We start from the raw sequence: 17283 nt of genomic DNA on the forward strand, positions 1-17283 counted from the left end.
GAAGTGATTGGGCCTAATCCTGTCTTTATCCCATTCTGCTGCATCTTTACCCTTCCATGTAAGTGAATCAACACAATCTGATCAGGATCCAGGAGTGAGCCCCCAAATTGACAGAGGCTTCTCTCTTGACACTTGGGCCAGGCTTAGCCTGGACTCTGGAAGTTCACAGCCCACCTGCTGCCTTCACGTTTTGGCTCTGTGCACCGTGGGAAGGATCCGTGCAGGTGGGGCAGAGAGAACACAGCTGGAAGGAGAAGGCAGGCAAGACCCTACCCAGTGTTTCCTAGGAATGAAGGAGTTGGGGTGCACCTACTCCCTGCTCAGATGTCATGGGGAGCAGTGGATGTTCAACACAGCCCCTTAGAAGGACAGGATGGAAAAGCAGAATTTCTTAGCGGCAACACTGCCTGGGACCCATGGCATCTCAACTCCACCCTGCCTCGGGTAACCACAGTCGGAGGACTTCATTTAATTGGGCCCAGTGTCCCTGTCTGGAAGTTGAGAGAGACACTGGGGAAGTGAATTGAAACAATTCTGTGTTCTGAGGAGCAAATGTGCTTTGGTTACCTGAAAGGGGCTTTATTTCAGTGCGAAGAAAGCCGGTGGCTTACTTGGCAGTGGTTCTTCTCTTGGCCTTTTCTGCTGGATCCGGGAGGACTTCCTCGTATTTACCACATCCCTTATTTCTGTGTCCGCACAGCAGGTCGGACACGCCTCTCAAAGCACCCCGAGCAAGTGGGATGGGCCGTGATTATGAACACGCAGAGCCAGAGAGACGAGGAACGAGCAGACTTTATTTCTCACAACACCGCCCCTTCCCTCTCCCAGGGTGTCGCACGGCAGCGGGCATCGGGAAGGCCTCATTCCTCCAGCTTCTGTGGGAGGAGAACAAGCAGGAAATGAGTCAAACCCAAGGCAAGGCTGAGTACTGCCTTCACGCGGAGCAGCTGGAAAGGCAGGAACTTCCGGAAAAATATCGAAGAACGGCATTGTTTCCTTTTGCACATCATAAAAACAAAACCATGGGTCCCTGGAGAGGGACGAGTCCCCTGAAAAGCAGGGGCTTCCCGAGCAGCACCTCTTACGACAGGGAGGCATGGGGGTGATAAGACGTCTGTCCCCTGCCCCATGATTCTGGAACCAGCAGGGGCCTGGCTGGAGGGGTGGCCTCTGTACTCTCACTGGGTGTTCCCCGGATCCCGGCATCTGGGGAAGACGTCTGCTCTCACCTGAGCCCCCACATCTCGGCTCTTGGCCCGCAGCTTGTTGACCTGGGACTCGGCAATGTCCGCTCTCTCCTCCGCCTCCTCCAGCTCGTGCTGGACCCTCCGGCACTTGGACAGCTGCGTGTTGGCCTGCTCCTCCTGAATGGGGAGATGGAGGGACAGGAGGCAGTTCCTCACTCTGGCTCTGAGGTTTCTTGTCCCTGCAGGCCTCCCTGGGGCGCTGGGGAACCCGGAGGGCTTGAGCCCTGGATTCCCTGAGGGCAGAGGGGGCTGAGCCCAGCTCTCTTGGTGCCAGGACACCACTCCTAGCCCCTGACCATGTATGCTGTCTGGCCACCTTGAGGGTAGTGCTGCCACTCCTTGGACCCCTGCCTGTTCCCCTACCTCCCTGCTCTGCCGGGACCTAAGCCCTGAGTCCTCCCAAGGCACCTGGAAGGTCAGAGTCTAATGCCCTAACCCTCCTTGCCCTGGCCTTATCCCAGCACTGTCTTCCCTGTGGCCAGGCCATTGTCCCCACATCTACTGAGGACAATCCAAAGGTTCTCCAAGAAGGTGGTCTCCTGGTACCCTCCCTCCCACACAGTTTCGCTGTGACCATCCTCATCCAACGGGCACAGACCCCTTCCCCTCCATTTAACTAGCTCAGATCTGCTTCCCTGTGGTCAAGGTGGAACCACGAGCCCCTGGGCAGGGAGGGAAAATGGACATTGAGAGAAGCCATCTGCTCAGTCATTTATCAGCAGCAGGGTCCCCCAAATTTTGTTCCTCAGAACCCTAGTGCCATGGCTATGGGCTATGGGCTGCTCTGCATACAATATAAAGGTTCCAAGTTCCACCTGGGTTTGTGGGTGGGGGACAAAGCTGCATTTCACAATGGCGTGTTCACTTTGAAGAGTGCATTACCCATCACAGACAAAATCTGAAAAATCCTTGAAAGCAACCGGTTCAACTTTGCTTAACCTAGGATTTCCCAAAGTATTTATTTTCTGTAACAGGAAAAAGTCCCCACCTCTTCCCTACCCCAAACCGCCCCCCGCCCCCCGCCGCAGGCCAGCTTTTTGCTAGAATATCTCTGAGGTCTGTTTGATCAACAGGTCAGGAAGGGTGGGTGGGAGGAAGGCAGAGTAGGGAGGGAGGGAGGGAAGAGGAGACAGTGGGATGAAGGACAGTAGCAAGGTGTGATGTTGTGAACCGGGATCGGGGGCGGATCTAAGGTCAGGTTGCCGGCTCAGGGAGGGCTGGTGGGGTAGGCTGAGCTGGCTGGGGCCTCAGTGAGGTAGGGCTGGCAAGGGGAGCTAGAATGTTCTGGGCTGGGGGTGGGGGTAAAGTGAGGGGCAGGGCCACCTGAGATGAGATAGGAAGCATGGGGGAGGTGCAGCTGGGGGCAGGCAGCCTTATTTAACACAAGCCAGGGGAGAGAAGTGGGCAGGCGTCCCTGACTTTGTAGCCTGCAAATGAAAACTTGGGCCTTAGGCTCCACGACAGGATAGACTCTTGATGAGGACTGGGCGTCCTTAGGTGGGCGTGGGCTTCCAGGACCCCCCTACTCACAGCCTCCTCAGCCTGCCTCTTGTAAGCCTTCACTTTGGCTTGCAGCTTGTTCACCAGATCCTGGAGCCTGAGGATGTTCTTGTGGTCCTCCTCAGCCTGCAAACATAGCATCGTGCCACCGCCACTGCAGCTTATGCCGGGGTCGGAGCAACCTGGAGCTCACGGAGGCTTTGGAGACACCTACCTGGTAGGTTAGCTCCTTGACCTTGCGTTCATATTTATGGGCCCCCTTCAGAGCCTCGGCCCCCCTCTTCTGCTCAGCATCCAGCTCGTTTTCCAACTCACGCACCTGGGTTTTTGGGGGGGGGGTGGAGAGAGCCCAGCATTTGGGTCAGAGCAGCCAGACTTCTCCCATGGTCATTTTAGGGTAAACTTGGGATCCCCTAAATATAGTTTGTAAAAATGTCTCCTCCTAGAGCTCAGGAAACACCCTGGGCACAAGGGGCCACCACTGCTGGTGTGGTGGCCTTGTGCAAAGGAGAACAAGACGCAGCCCTTGGTGCCCCCAGCAGGGCCACCAGGCTGGGCTTGGCCAAGGACGCCTCTTCCCCTGGGGGAGGCAGCTTGGCGAGGCCTGGGCCTCAGCCCCGACTCATCCCTGCAGGTGAAGCCTGTGTGAGCATTTTGGGGGGCCTGATTCCTGGCCAAGTGAGGCTGCAGGGGGTCAGGGAGAGAGCCTGGGCCAGGAACGGTCCAGGTGTGTTCAAGCCCTGGGGCCAGCTGACTGATTCCAAGAGCCAAAGCAGCTGCCCCTAAGAGTGAGTTTCTATGGGTTTAGGGTAGAGACTGTAATTCCCACTCCACCTGCATCAAAGGTGGGAGTCAAGTTAGACAAAGCACTTAAAAGCATGTTTTAAATGATAAAGCACTCTGCCAGTAGTGGTCACTTCATAACTGTTTCTGGCTCTCCTGAAGTCTTGAGGGAACAGGGCAGCCACCGAGGACACAGGTCACTAACTGTGGTCCCAAAGCCACAGTCTAGAAAGAGTCAAGACGTGAGGGTGGTGGTCAGCCACAGGGAATCCCAGTGGCCACAGACACGGGCAGCCCTGGGCTTGTGGACTCACCAGATCAACCTTGGAATCCGCCAGTGGAACGGATTAACTCTGGGCACTGCTCCCAAAACGATTCCTAGCCCCCTCTCTACCCATGCGCCCTGGGAAGCTGTTTACTGTTAGGTTCTGCGAAACATATGGGTTCCTGGCAATGCTCTAGTGGCCTCTGGAAGGTTTGCAGAACTAAAGATAATGGGGCAGCTGGGGCTGGAGGCCAGTTGAGGGGCCATGCAATGAGGGGGATTGGCTGGCCCAGGAACCAAAGAATCAGGGAGGGAGGCATGGGCTCTAATCCCTCCCTCAGTGGAGGGATCCATGAGGACAGGCTAAGCTCATGCAATAGAGGACGACTGGGAAGAATTAGAAGTAAGAATTTAGAGAACTTGGGGGGGAAGAAATTCTGACTTCCGTGGTGTTGACTTTTGTTACTCATGTGCCTATTGCCTTATTGTTTTTTAACCAAAAAAAAAAAAAAAAATCACATTCATGGTGTGCATGTGCTGGTGACCACATCCTTGGGAGGCTTGAAGCCCGAGTGCACTTGGGGTGCCTCCCTGCTGAGAGGTCACCTCCTTCTCTTGGCCTGCCCCTCACCCCCTTCTCCTCCCGTGCCACCATTTCCTCCCTCCCAGGACTACAGAGAAGTTAGAAAGAACAAGCTCCCCACCCCCCCAGCCCCACAGAACTGGTAATGGAGCCATGTGCAAAAAACAAATGAAATAAACCGTCCCCGGGTCTCAAGGGAAAAGCAAGGGGTCCCGGCAACAAAGGAAGCCTTTCGCGAAGGGACAAAAACAAATACAGATCAGCTCCCAGATTCAGAAAGAAGCAAGACTGCCTCTGTACTGGGGGTAGAGTTTTTTCTGAGGAAAAACGTGGGAGGAAGTGCCAGTCACCTGCCCTTTAGGACGGAGCGAGGGAGAAGCTTCCCAGCATTGCAGCCTGACTGGGTTCAGAGACTGAGAAGTCTGGGACAAACGGGAGCCGGCAGGTGGGAGGTGAAGAGAGACTCTAGACTTTACGTAGGATGAGCCATTGTTCACCAAAACAGAGGCTGGTCCAAAATGTAACTTACATAAACTACGTAATGTTATGAATGCAAAGTACATTTCCCCTCACTTATATGGATCTGAATTCCTATAAAAACAGGATGTGACTATTTGCAAGTGTCTTCATTCTGCAGCTCCTGAGGCATGAGTGTTGTAAAGTGTGTGTGTGTGTTGGGATGGAGGAACCAGTGAAGGAGACCTAGGTGGGCATATCGGCATGTAGTCCTCAGACCAAACTTGTACGCCCTCCATCCACCCCCACTCTCCTGCAACCTAGTGGCTGGACTGGTGGCTCTGTCCAGGATGGCTGAACCAGATATCACTTTGAGAACCAGAATCTTCTAGAACCTTCTAGAACCCTACCCGGTTCTCCAGTTTCTGGATCTGCTTCTTCCCGCCCTTCAGGGCCAGCTGCTCAGCCTCGTCCAGACGGTGCTGCAGGTCCTTCACCGTCTGCTCCAGGTTCTTCTTCATGCGCTCCAGGTGGGCGCTGGTGTCCTGCTCCTTCTTTAGCTCCTCGGCCATCATGGCTGCCTGATGAAGTTCATAGGACGTATGAGTGGGCCACCTGGCATCCCGACCAGGAGTCCACAGAGGATGCTGTCAAGGTCAATACTGTGCGTGCTGTTCCTGGCTCCCTCATTCTACCATGACTAGTCATGTATCTCCTCCCCAGCTGATTTTGGCTGAGGCTTCATCTAACTCCCTCTCTAGGAAGCCAGCATGATCAACTGTAGGTCATCAGGAGACAAAGCCTCCTTGCCTTGTCCCCACCTCGAAGCCCCTTCCCTGACTCCAAAAACAGGCACTGCAAAGAAGGAACAGAGCTCACATCTGTGATGGCTTTCTTGGCCTTCTCCTCTGCATTTCTGGACTCTTGGATGGAGTTCTCCACCTCTGCCTGGCACTGGGCTATGTCTGCTTCCAATTTTTTCTTGGTATTTATCAGGCTCGTGTTCTATAGGAAAAATTAGATGCCAGAGGTGTAGGTTATCTTTGGGAGCTTGGAACAATTGAGGGGGAGAAATTTGCATGGGGAAGGCAATCAATCATGGTCATATTTCTTATTTTTCCCTGGGGGATTTGCTAGGTACTGTTTCATTCTTGACCAAACAGAAGGTCCTGAAACAGACCCAAGAACTGTATATAAAATGAATGAGTAACTGATAAAGGTAGACTTTCACATGTTTGAGGAAGAAGTTAAAAGGTGTTGGAGCAAGAAAAGGATGGGTAGACCTAAATATATAAAATGAGAAATCTAATGATCAAGACACACGGTAAATAGAATTACAAGCGTGACAAAGGAGAAAATGCTCCCAATGTATATTGCTCAAAAAACACTCTCTTCCTCAATTCATAAAAAAGACAAACTGCACAAGGAAGAAACCAGGGCACAAAGTGTATATAGGTGGAACCTGCCAGAAGAAGCAGTTACTCATTAGTAATCAAAACTTTACTATATATGTATTTTTTTAAGTAGACTCCAGGCCCAACATGGGGCTTGAACTCATGACCCCGAGATCAAGAGTGAAGTTGGATGCTTTACCCAAAGAGCCAGCAAGGTGCCCCAAGAAAATAAAAATTATATAGGTGAGGTGTTTTTCAACCGTGAAGTTGGTCAGGATTAAAAGACGTGTAACTAGGGCCTTTGAGGATTTAGAGGCAAGAGATCTTACATATTCTCTCATTGAGAGAATATGTAAGATCTCTTGCCTCTAAATAAAAATGGAGACCACCTTGTGAAGGCTGATTTACAATAAGCTGCAAATGTCTTTATCCTTTGGACCATGAAATTCTGCTTCCAGCAACCTGTTTACATCTAGGAATATTAAGACAAGAAACAATAACGAGAAAACGTGAAAACTTATTATAAGTTAAGTTCATCATAGAACTCTTTCTAGTGGTAAAGATTTTATTGGGAATAATTAAAAACATCCAGCCATGGAAGATAGATTAAATAAAACTGCCACATCACCCTACTGTAATAAACTACTTTTCTGCCATTAAAAATAGTCACAGCGGGGGCACCTGGGTGGCTCAGTCGGTGAAGCAATTGGCTCTTGGCTTTGGCTTGGGTCATGATCTCAGGGTCATGGGACTGAGTGAGGAGTGGTGGTGGAGGGAAGAGTAGTGTGTGTGTGGGAGGTCCACACTCAGCAGGGAATCTGCTCAAGATTTCTCCCTTTGCCCTTTCCCCTGACAATGCACACGTGCGTTCTCTCTCTCTCTCAAATCAATTAATCAATCAATCTTCAAAAAAAAAAAAAAAGTCATAGAAGATGATTTAAAGGGATGGAAATGACACTTTGTTAAAATGAAAATAGGAAGCTGCAGAAATGCCGATCGCATTTTTACAAAAGTGTAATAATGGCAGAGATTGATGAGAGCTTCCGAGAGCTTGGAAGAAAAGGTTTCCAAAGGGGGACATGGTGGCTGGTATGTTTCTTCTACTTGTTTGTTTGTAGGCTCTCTATTTTGCAACAAAGAATTGTTTTTATAAGACTTTTATAAAGGTGGGGGGACAGCTCCCTGCTCCCTTCTGGTGTATTCGATAAACTTCTATCTCCTTAAAAACCCAACAAGAACTTTCATAAAGGTAAAAAAAAAAATATTTTGAAAGATAATTATTTTGAAAGATAATTCTAATTTTCCAAGATTGCCGTTAGAGGTTGCTTCCTCTGTGAAGCCTTCTCCAGCCCCTTGATGCAATAACTCATCCTTCCTTTCTCTGAGATGGAGATGTGCATGACCTTTTATCTTCAGATTAAAGAAGGCTCAGAGCATAGTTAGTCCAAGAACTAAGCTTTTTTTTTTTTTTTTTTAAGATTTTACTTTTAATTCATCTCTCCACCCAAGTGGGGCTCGAACTCACAACCCCGATATCTACTGACTACACCAGCCAGCCACCTCCAAAGAACTAAGCTTAAAGCAGCTTGGTCTTGACCACTTGTCTGAGAGGAAGGGCGGGTGCTCCCTTCCACTGCGAGGGTCCTGCCTGCCCACCAAGGTGGGCCCTGGGTAGAGGGAGGAGGGATGCACCTGGGAGTGAAGGAGCTGCACACGGTCACTGGCATCCAGCAGCTCCTGCTCTGACAGCCTGCGGGTCCGCTCCGTCTGCTCCAAGGCCACCTTCATCTCCTCCAGCTCCTCCAGCAAGAGGCCATTCCTGCGCTCCACGATGGCCAGCTGCTCCTTGAGGTCCTCATTGCTCCTCAGGGCCTCATCCAGGTGCAGCTGGGAGTCCTGCGGGGACAGCCGGACGTGAGTGAGGGTGGAGTCCGGGACAGGGCGAGCGCCGGCCAGGTCCACGGGAGCCTGGGCTCACCTTGAGCTGACCCTGCACGGTGCGCAGGTGTTTCTGCGTCTCTGCCACCTGGCGGTTGGAATGGCCCAGCTGGATCTCCATCTCGTTGAGGTCTCCCTCCATCTTCTTCTTCAGCCTCATGGCGTCGTTCCGGCTCCGGATCTCGGCGTCCAGCATGCTCTGCATGGCGTCTGCCGCTCGCTGGCTGTTTCTTTTCAGCTGCTCGATCTCTTCGTCCTTCTCCGTGACCCTGCGGTCAAGCTCGGATTTCACCTGGCTCAACTCCAGTTGGACACGCAAGATCTTGCTCTCTTCGTGTTCCAAGGAGCCCTGATCGAAGCAGAGGAGTGGTTGCGGGGAGCGGTGGGGGAGGTCATGGGCAGCCCCCCTTCTTGAATGGGTATTTTCCTAGCCAGTGTGATAGAACAAATATTATTCTACCCATTTTACAGATGAGTAGAGGTCAGACAATGTGGACCCCAAATGTCCCTCCTAGAACCTGGGACTAAAGCTTTGTATCTGTTACTAAAAACTTTGTGTCTGGAGAGGGACAGAGCACCTTTCTGAATTAAGTAAAACCTTTATTGGGTGTGTCTTTTTTTTTTAAGATTTTAAAAAATTTATTTATTTTTTAATAAAGAGAGAGAGATCACAAGTAGGCAGGGAGAGAGAGAGAGAGAGAGAGGAAAGCAGGCTCCCCACTGAGCAGAGAGCCCGATGAGAGCGGGGCTCTATCCCAGGACCCTGAGATCATGACCTGAGGTCCTCATTGCTCCTCAGGGCCTCATCCAGGTGCAGCTGGGAGTCCTGAGGTGAAGGCAGAGGCTTAACCCACTGAGCCACCCAGGTGCCCGGGTGTTTTTTGTTGTTGTTGTTGTTTTTTTTAACAGGGACTCTAACTCAGGAGCCACCCTATTGTCTAAAATGACAGAGTAATTGCTCACCTCTTATCCTGCATCATACAAATTTCCCTAGAAACAGCTCCACCATCTGCCCCGCACTGGCCACACCGATTAGGGCCTCAGGACACTGGCCCTGTTTTGACTTTCCAGAAATCTCAGTGTCCATACACCACCTAGCGTGTGACCCTGTTAGAGCCGAGGAATTCTGAGCCCGCTCTCTGGATGCCTGCTGACTGATTTCTTGCTTCCCGAGAGGAAGACACTGAGGACATCACAAACGTGTTTATTTATTTTCCAAAGGGGAGATGTGCTGAACTAGAGGACACCCAGGAAATGAAACACGGCACAGCTGTTTCCCCAGGGACGGCTGGTTGTTCTTCCCTGTGGAGCCTTGGCCCCTCCTGGCAGGAAGTAGCCCCAGAGGTCTGGTCTAGTCCGTACCCCACCCCCACCTCCTGGCATCCTGCCCTCCTGAGCACCCTCATGTCATGTCCCGGACACTTGCCTCCACCTCTTCTAGGGCGACCTGGAGGTCTGACTTTTCCTGCTCCACTTGCTTCTTGGTCTTTTCCACTTCTTGAAGGTTCTTGCCAGTTTCTGCAATCTGCTCGGTTAAGTCGGAAATCTCTTCTGCAAAGGACAGGCTCGATTTAGCGTGTTTGATGGGGCTCGCGTTGACAGCAGAGGCATTTTTGCCTGGCAACCTGGGGACTGGTGATTCATTCCCATTTATGCAGGAGAGAGCGCGGTGGAACCCTTTGCGTGAGGTCTCAGCACGACCCAGGCGTGAACCATGCTGAGGGAGGAGTGGCCAGAACGCTAAGTCTTCACCAAGTACGTAAAATGGTTGCGGCAAGGGCCGGGGGAGAAAATGCTGGAGACAATGTATAGAATAGAGAATCATCGTCTTTTGGGACTGGAAGGGGCTTTCGGGGACATCGGGTCTGGTCTGATTTTGCAGACCAGGAGTCTGAAGTCCTAAGGGATTTCGTGGCACGCCCAAGGACACTAAGCCACGTCCAGACAGAACAAGGCAGGATCTTGTTCTCTAAGAAGAGGTGAACTTAGCAACTCCGTTCGCCCTCATGTTCCAGGACACTTAGTTACGACTATGTGTGTGGCATTAGCAGGGCTGAGCTCCAGGGTTGACAGAGCAGACAGAAGGGTTCTGCAGGGCAGTGGGAAGCAGGAGGCAAGGGGGGGGGGTACCAGTGCTCCCCTGAGGTGGGTGGGGGAGGCAGCTCACCTTGCAGGTTTTTATTCTCTCGCCTAAGCGTCTCTAACTGCTCCACCACTTCCTCATAAGCGTTCTGGAGCTTGAAGACTTCAGTACTAAGCGACCTGGATCCTTTCTGAGCAGCTTCCAACTCGGCCTGACTCTCGTCCAGTTTTTGCTTCCACTCTGCAAGGACCTGGGAGATGGCACAGGGACACGTGAACAGCAGGAAGGACCAGGGCAACTGGGAGAGCCCAGGAAAACGAGGGCTGTCTGTGAGCAACATTGAGGTTTTACCCTTCCATCCTGGGGACTCGAGAAACAGGGCGGGGCTCTGTCCTAGATCGCGGGCCCCAGACTGGGATGCTCTCATGGGTCTTCTGCGGCATCTCAGAGTAATCTGAATTAGCTTGAACTAAAAATCCACTTTGGAGGGACTGTCAGGAACGCAAAGAGACACTACAAAGCCCAGCCTCCCACACGCCCTGACCTGATGCTCGGCAGACCTCCCGGGTGGGCGTGTCTCTCACACGTGCAAGCACGAGAGGGTGTGGCTCTCTGGGGGCCAGACCTTATCGAAGTCCCTCTGCTTCCTGTCCAGGAGGACGCGGGCCGTGTTGGTGCGTTCCAAGTCAAGCATCAGTTCATCCACTTCCCCCTGGAGCCTCTGCTTGGTTTTCTCCAAGGAGGCACACTTGGAGCTCACTGCCTCTGTGTTTTCCTCTGCTTCCTGGAGCCTCTGGGCCAGTTTTTTCCTAAAAGAACCATTTTTTTGGGGGGGGGCAAAAGTGAACTATTTCAGAATTTCAGAACTGTCTGTTGACTCGGGGCCAGAACTGGGGAAGACCAAGACATAGCATGGGACGCATAGACAGGTACCACCTGAAGAAGCCAAAGAGCTTGGCGGCAAAGCAGGTCACCAAGAAGCCACCAAGGGAACCAAGTGGAAAGGACAGTCCCAGGGGAAGAACAGGGATGCCCTATCTGAATGCTTAACAAAAACGCAAAGTGCTGGGGAGGAAGAGACTGTCTCCCAAGGCAGGAAGCGTTCTCTGTCCCCTCACTCATGTCCTGGGGTCACCGCTTCTGCTGTCGCCCGGGGAGCCCCGTACTTGGCCTCCTCCAGCTCCTCCGTGCGCTGGATGGCGTCCGTCTCGTATTTGGTCCTCCACTGGGCCACCTCGCTGTTGGCCTTGGACAGCGCCCTCTGCAGCTCGGCCTTGCCCTCCTGCTCCTCCTCGTACTGTTCCCGCAGCAGGTCACAATCATGGCGGGAGGACTGCAGGGCGTGGGCCAGGGCGTTCTTGGCCTGCGGGAGGAGGGTGGTGACAGATTGCAAAGACTTTCGGCCATACTCCAAGCTAAGGTATTTTCCTCTAAACCAGCATCTCCCAACGTGAGCTGTTCCTGAGCTGCCTTCACAAACTTAGCCATATCTGCATATGTCCTGTTTTATTTCATTTTTGTCATGTTGGCTCCCTGATTGTATTTAAATAAAAGTAAACTATTAAACTATAAATAGAAAAGCACTAACATGTGCCACACACAGAAGGGAGCTCTAAGAATAAATGCAACGCGGGTAAAGCAATGTTATTGATCACTTTCCAGCCAGGTACTTGCTGTGAGCCTCCGTACCTGAAGCCTGCTCTCTCTACGTCTTAATAAGGAAAATGAGCACATGCTAGAGAGATGTAACCACACTGAGCTCTTTTCCTTATGCAAGGAGAAGAATTGAAACAGACTTAGGAAGGGGTTCATTTTCTTGTTACTTGATGCAATGCTATGGAAAGCTGTTGCCTTGAAGAAAACCCCAAAAAGTATTGTTTGGTGTCACCAGAGGCTGTGTCCCCATGCAGGGGGACTCTGATGTGAGCTGTTCTGTTTCTGTGCGTGTTACCTCTTCCGGGCAGGGGAGAACATGCCCAGAGAGGCCTCCTTTGTTCAATCCTGCCTGGTGAAGAGGACAATTTAGCTCTCATCTTGAGGTTCCAAAACAAAACTCTTTCTTTTCCTTTTATTTATTATTATTATTTTTTTAAGATTTTAAGTAATCTCTACACCCAAAGTGCTTGAACTCACAACCCTGAGATCAAGAGTCTCGACCGAGCCAGCCAGGCCCCCCACAAAACACTTTCTGAGGCCACCATCAAGGAATGCCATTTGGGTGGACTCCTGGATTCCCATTCTCATGCTTAAACACCATAGACAGCACTTATTAAGCACCTGCTGTGTGCATTGTAGCTACTGTTTGGTGCTATGGAAAAAATTATTCTTGCCTAGGAGGAGTTTACAGATCTGCGGGGAGAAGGGCGTTGATGAGCATGAAGACCTAGATATGGAAGTCAAGACCATGAAGAGGAGGTTCATGTTCATGCATATGTCCCAAGTGTGTCCCCAGAGCCGTGCAGTCTTTTGGGAGGGGGGAGAACTTAAACTCAGGTGTTGCAGCAGGTGACGCATGAGTGATGAGGAAGAACTGAGAGGGCATCTCGGCGGGGCTGGGCTGAATGGCTGAGCAGAGATGGGTCCAGCAGGTGCGGTGGGGGAGGGGGGAGGGGAATGTCGGGAAGGGATGCCCTGGCTGGTGAGGGTGTTTATCAGACCACACTATGAGGGGCAGAAGAGCCCGGAGGTTGGAGCACCTTGGCTCTGAAGGAGATCCAACACCAAAGTCCTGTGCCCTCAAAGAACAGGTTCCTACTCTCCCACACAGCAGAGAAGAGAAGTAGCAGACTTCATGCTGTAGGGCTGCCTCCAACCAGTTTTCATGGCTTCTCAGGTTCTGACTCTGCCATTCCAGAAAGAGGCATTCTTACCTTGGTTTCTTCTTCCACTTGTCTCTTCAGCTCCTCCAGCTGCTGGGTGAGGGCCTGCTTGCCTTTGGTTAGCTGTGAGATCAGAGACTCCTTCTCTTCCAGTTGGTGGCTCAGTTCCCCTACCAAACAGGAGCATGAGTGTTGCTGAACATTGTTGACCCATGGTCTGTAGTTTCTGGAACCCAGCCCCTCAATCCTTACCATTTTGGGTCTGCAGTCTTGCCTTCTGCATGTTCAGATCATGGATTAACTGTGTCTGTTGGTCATCTTTGGCTTTGATCTCATTAAATTGGTCTTCCACAGTCCGGCACATTCTTTCCACGTTACTCTTAAAAAAAAAAAAAAAAAAAAAAAGGTCAACATGAATGGGAAATATTGGGTTTCTGGTGTCTAGGTCTGAACTGGGAAATTGGGTTAGTTTAGCTTCTTGTCAGGTAAAATAAAAATAAGAATGCAGAACACATACACGTCAGTTTAAAAAATTACCATCACTTCGGGTTTGGCAAGATTTATCTGTGATGACTGCTTAGTCACCAATTAGTTGGAGCAACAGCTTTAGGTAGATAAATATTGATTGGTTTGCAAAAAAAAAAAAAACAAAAAACAAAAAACAAAAAACCCAAAGCCAAACAAAAAAACAACCTTTGAGAACATGCTACTCCAAGGAACCCCAGGATCCTCTTGTAACATAAGTAATTCTGTTGCCATGTGAGGGATATTACCTTCTGATTTATTTGTTTGCAAGCAGTATATTCAGGGGACACTGTTGCACATTTCATTTGATTATACAAAAGATTCCTTATGGGGGAGGTGGCACGGAGGGATTCACTCCCCCAGCCTCTAGTTTGGCCCCTGTTTTCGTGGAGTTTATTTCAAAACCTTGCATATATTGTAGACGTCCTCCTCCTACCTCATGTAACATAAAATAAATATGTTGAGCATGTATTTTTCTTCAGAGTAGGAAGTATAAGATGGTAGCAGAAGAGGCAAAGATATTAGATTCAAAGGAAGATCTCTAGGGGCTTTGGATATCTCTGAGAAAATGACATATGAACATACAATAATTTTATCTAGGGCAGTTGACAAAGAGACAGCAAATCACAAGGCAAAAATTCAAAGCATACAACAACTTAAAAAATAAAGCAATGTAAGGTACTTCTTCCACTGCATTCTAAAATTGAGAACAGAGAGCATGAAGTGACAGAGGAAGGAGGTGGCAAGTAGGTGCTGTCATCTCTTCTAACCCAGACAACCCTGCAACCTGGACTAGGGGTTACGGGGGTGGAGAGAGACAAAGACAGGGACAGAGAATACATATAGACCTAACTCCTTAGAGGGAAGAAAAAGCCAAGAAAGACAGAAAAACGGGGAAGCAGACGAGAGAAAAAGGAGTTGCAGTCAGGCACTGAGGAAGAAATCAAGAGGAAAGCGTGGGTGGGGGAGTCCAGATCTTAAACAAGGACAGCAAGAGACCCCACAAATCTACAAGGATATCATCGCTGAGGAAGCCTTTACCTTGAAGTCATACACAGGGATGGGTTGACCGGTAAGCTGGTGTGGTTGCGCATGACCTTTACTTGCATGGGCCCTAGACCATGCAAGTAGCTGTAGAAGGTTCCAGGTGGGGAAGGAAAGCTACATGCAAGCAGAATATATTTCTAGGGAGAACTTTCTGGCAAACGGTCTGTGTCTCCAGGGTGCCAATAATTTGTGACTTCTTTCTCTCACTCTGAATGACTGCTTTCGTGCCTAACTTTGTATGTATAATTTCGTATACATTTTCTTAAAGAGTTCCTCCCCTCCTGAATTTTACATGCTTCAAGTGTAACAAAACTTGGAGCTAACTCTGTTCTCACGCATAAGTTCTCATTAGTTATGCCTCCCAGGGATGGATACCGTGGGCCAAGGAGGTGGCATATCCAACCATACCCAGCAAGGCCCTTTGGTGCAATCCTTCCATAGGTTTAGTTCTAGAAAATGCCAGATGGTTGGGGAGATTCTGAAAGCTTTCTGAAATTCTGGAAGGATGATGAGACCTCAAGTCATAGTAGGTCACTGAGTCAAGCTCCAAAGATAGGAATGAATTTAGGGGCACTGGGAGCAGGCAGAAGGCAGGAGCGCCTTGCAGTTTGGAACAGACAGTGAGTTTGGGGGCATCAAATTATGTCTGCTTCCTGGGCAGGTGAACGTAGCTGCCTCGCATTTGCTAAGAGTAGGGGTCAGTTACCTTTGACTTGGAGACTGTCTCAATGTTGCCGGCCATGTCATCGATCTCCATCTTGAGCTCACTCTTCTCCTTCTCCAGCTTCTGCTTGACCCTCTGCAGGTTGTCTATCTGCTCCCCGAGCTCGGCCACACTGTCGGCGTGCTTCTTCCGAAGAGTGGCTGTGGTGGCTTCGTGCTGCAGGGTGGCCTCTTCCAGGTCCCGGCGAAGTTTCTGGAACTCGGCCTCACGCTTCTTGTTCATCTCGATCTGGGCAGATGTGGCCCCACTGGCTTCCTCCAGGCGCTCGCTGATCTCCTCCAGTTCCCGGGAGAGGTCAGAGCGCTGCTTCTCTGCTTTGGCTCGGGAGGCCCGCTCTGCCTCGATTTCCTCCTCCAGCTCTTCTGTGCGGGCCTGAAAGGGTCACTGCATCAGGAATGTTGGTGGGGAGAGGGAGCAGCCCACTTTGGGCAAGGCGGGTGGTGACGGACTGGGGGTAGGCACCACAAAAGAAAGACTACATGATAACATTAAGTTAATGAGGAATACGGTTGGAAACATTCTAAAGGTCCCTCAGTAGGGGATGGTCAAATCCACCATGATGGAAGCATGTTCCAGAAGTTCATAAAGTCTTTAGAATTGACCCATGTCTACCGTCTACCACGGACAGCTCTGTAGGATGCATTGCTACATGAAAGTGGCAAGTTGTAGAACCATAGTCTCTGTGTTATCATATTTAAGCTAAAAAAAATCAAGTATATAGAATATAAAATACACGTAGACTTAATGAACATATTTACATGCATAAATAAATATACATGTAGATATATAATACATATTTACACTTATGTTCTTGTTCCTTCATATTTTAATACATATGTGTATATATATAAGGATGTGTGTATCATGTATCTATCTCCCTTAGATAATTTCTTCAAGACTTTCTTTATAAAGATTTCACTTTTAAGTAATCTGTAAACTCAACACGGGGCTCAAACTCACAATCCTAAAACCAAGAGTTGCACGTTCCACCGCCTGAGCCAGCCAGCCACCCCTCTTTGGGTCCTTAATGCATACATAAACCCATAGCAAGGGAGCCAGTAGTATACACAATCCACCAGAAGGTGAGAGTGACTTCTGAGAAGGGAGGGTTATGGATGATGATCCATGCACCCTTGCCAGTCAAATTTGGCCTTATTGGTAACACCGAAATATTCCCCAAGAAATCTGTGTATGTGCTACTGGCAAGATTAAAATGTTAATTTCAGAAAAATCAAGGGAAGGACAAAACATTGCCTCCAGCTCTGAGGATAGGAAGAAAATAAGCAGCTAAAGCAACACAAGCAAGAGCCAAAACAAGGGCAGGAGGGACCCTTGGAAAGGGTTTTCAGGGTCGGGAAGGTTTAAAACTTCTACCTGCAGTTCTTTGATCTTTTTTTGTAATTGTAAGCTGTGGGCTTGCTCCTCTTCAATCTTGGTTTGTAACTGACTGATTTCAAACTCCTTCCTGCAAACAGATACATAGTTATACAGTTAAAAGAACAACAACGTGAAATACAAGGCTTTTAAAGGGGGTAAGTTGGCACTCGGGCTTAAACACAGAGATCAAACTCGAGATAGCTACTTCTTCAATTTCTCTTCCACTTGCTGCTTGTCGTTTTCTAGATCCATAATGGATTCCTGGGACATTTTCAGGTCCCCTTCCAGCTTCCTCTTTACTCTTTCCAGGTCTGTCCGCAGTTTCTTCTCCTGTTCCAAGGAGCCTTCAAGCTGGGGAGACACAGGCATAAAGGTTGGAGCTCACCCCTTGGCCACCGTGGCCGCACCGGCGCTGATGGCTTCCAAGAGCTCCCGTGGGGTATGACCGCTGGCGTCTGGCCCCAGGATGGAGCAAGATTCCCCATGTCTCAACTCTTCCCTCCTGCACCGAAGGCTACCCTGTATCTCTTGGAAGCATTCTG

General features: G+C 50.0%; 1 protein-coding gene across 1 annotated transcript in view; it reads right to left on the minus strand.

The window, feature by feature from the left end:
* Positions 1-774: 774 nt before the first annotated feature.
* Positions 775-17283, minus strand: part of LOC309852214 (uncharacterized protein) — a 96355-nt gene continuing 79846 nt past the window's right edge. The window contains 16 exon segments of the mRNA XM_082708516.1: positions 775-1364; positions 2778-2873; positions 2962-3066; positions 5245-5415; positions 5714-5839; positions 7921-8124; positions 8207-8515; positions 9593-9717; positions 10334-10499; positions 10875-11058; positions 11416-11612; positions 13120-13238; positions 13321-13447; positions 15347-15736; positions 16739-16829; positions 16947-17092. Of these exon segments, the coding sequence (XP_082564642.1) occupies positions 1179-1364; positions 2778-2873; positions 2962-3066; positions 5245-5415; positions 5714-5839; positions 7921-8124; positions 8207-8515; positions 9593-9717; positions 10334-10499; positions 10875-11058; positions 11416-11612; positions 13120-13238; positions 13321-13447; positions 15347-15736; positions 16739-16829; positions 16947-17092 (2742 nt within the window). The 3' untranslated portion in view covers positions 775-1178.

Source organism: Mustela nivalis (assembly GCF_964662115.1).
Source record: "Mustela nivalis genome assembly, chromosome: 17".
Lineage (NCBI taxonomy): Eukaryota > Metazoa > Chordata > Mammalia > Carnivora > Mustelidae > Mustela > Mustela nivalis.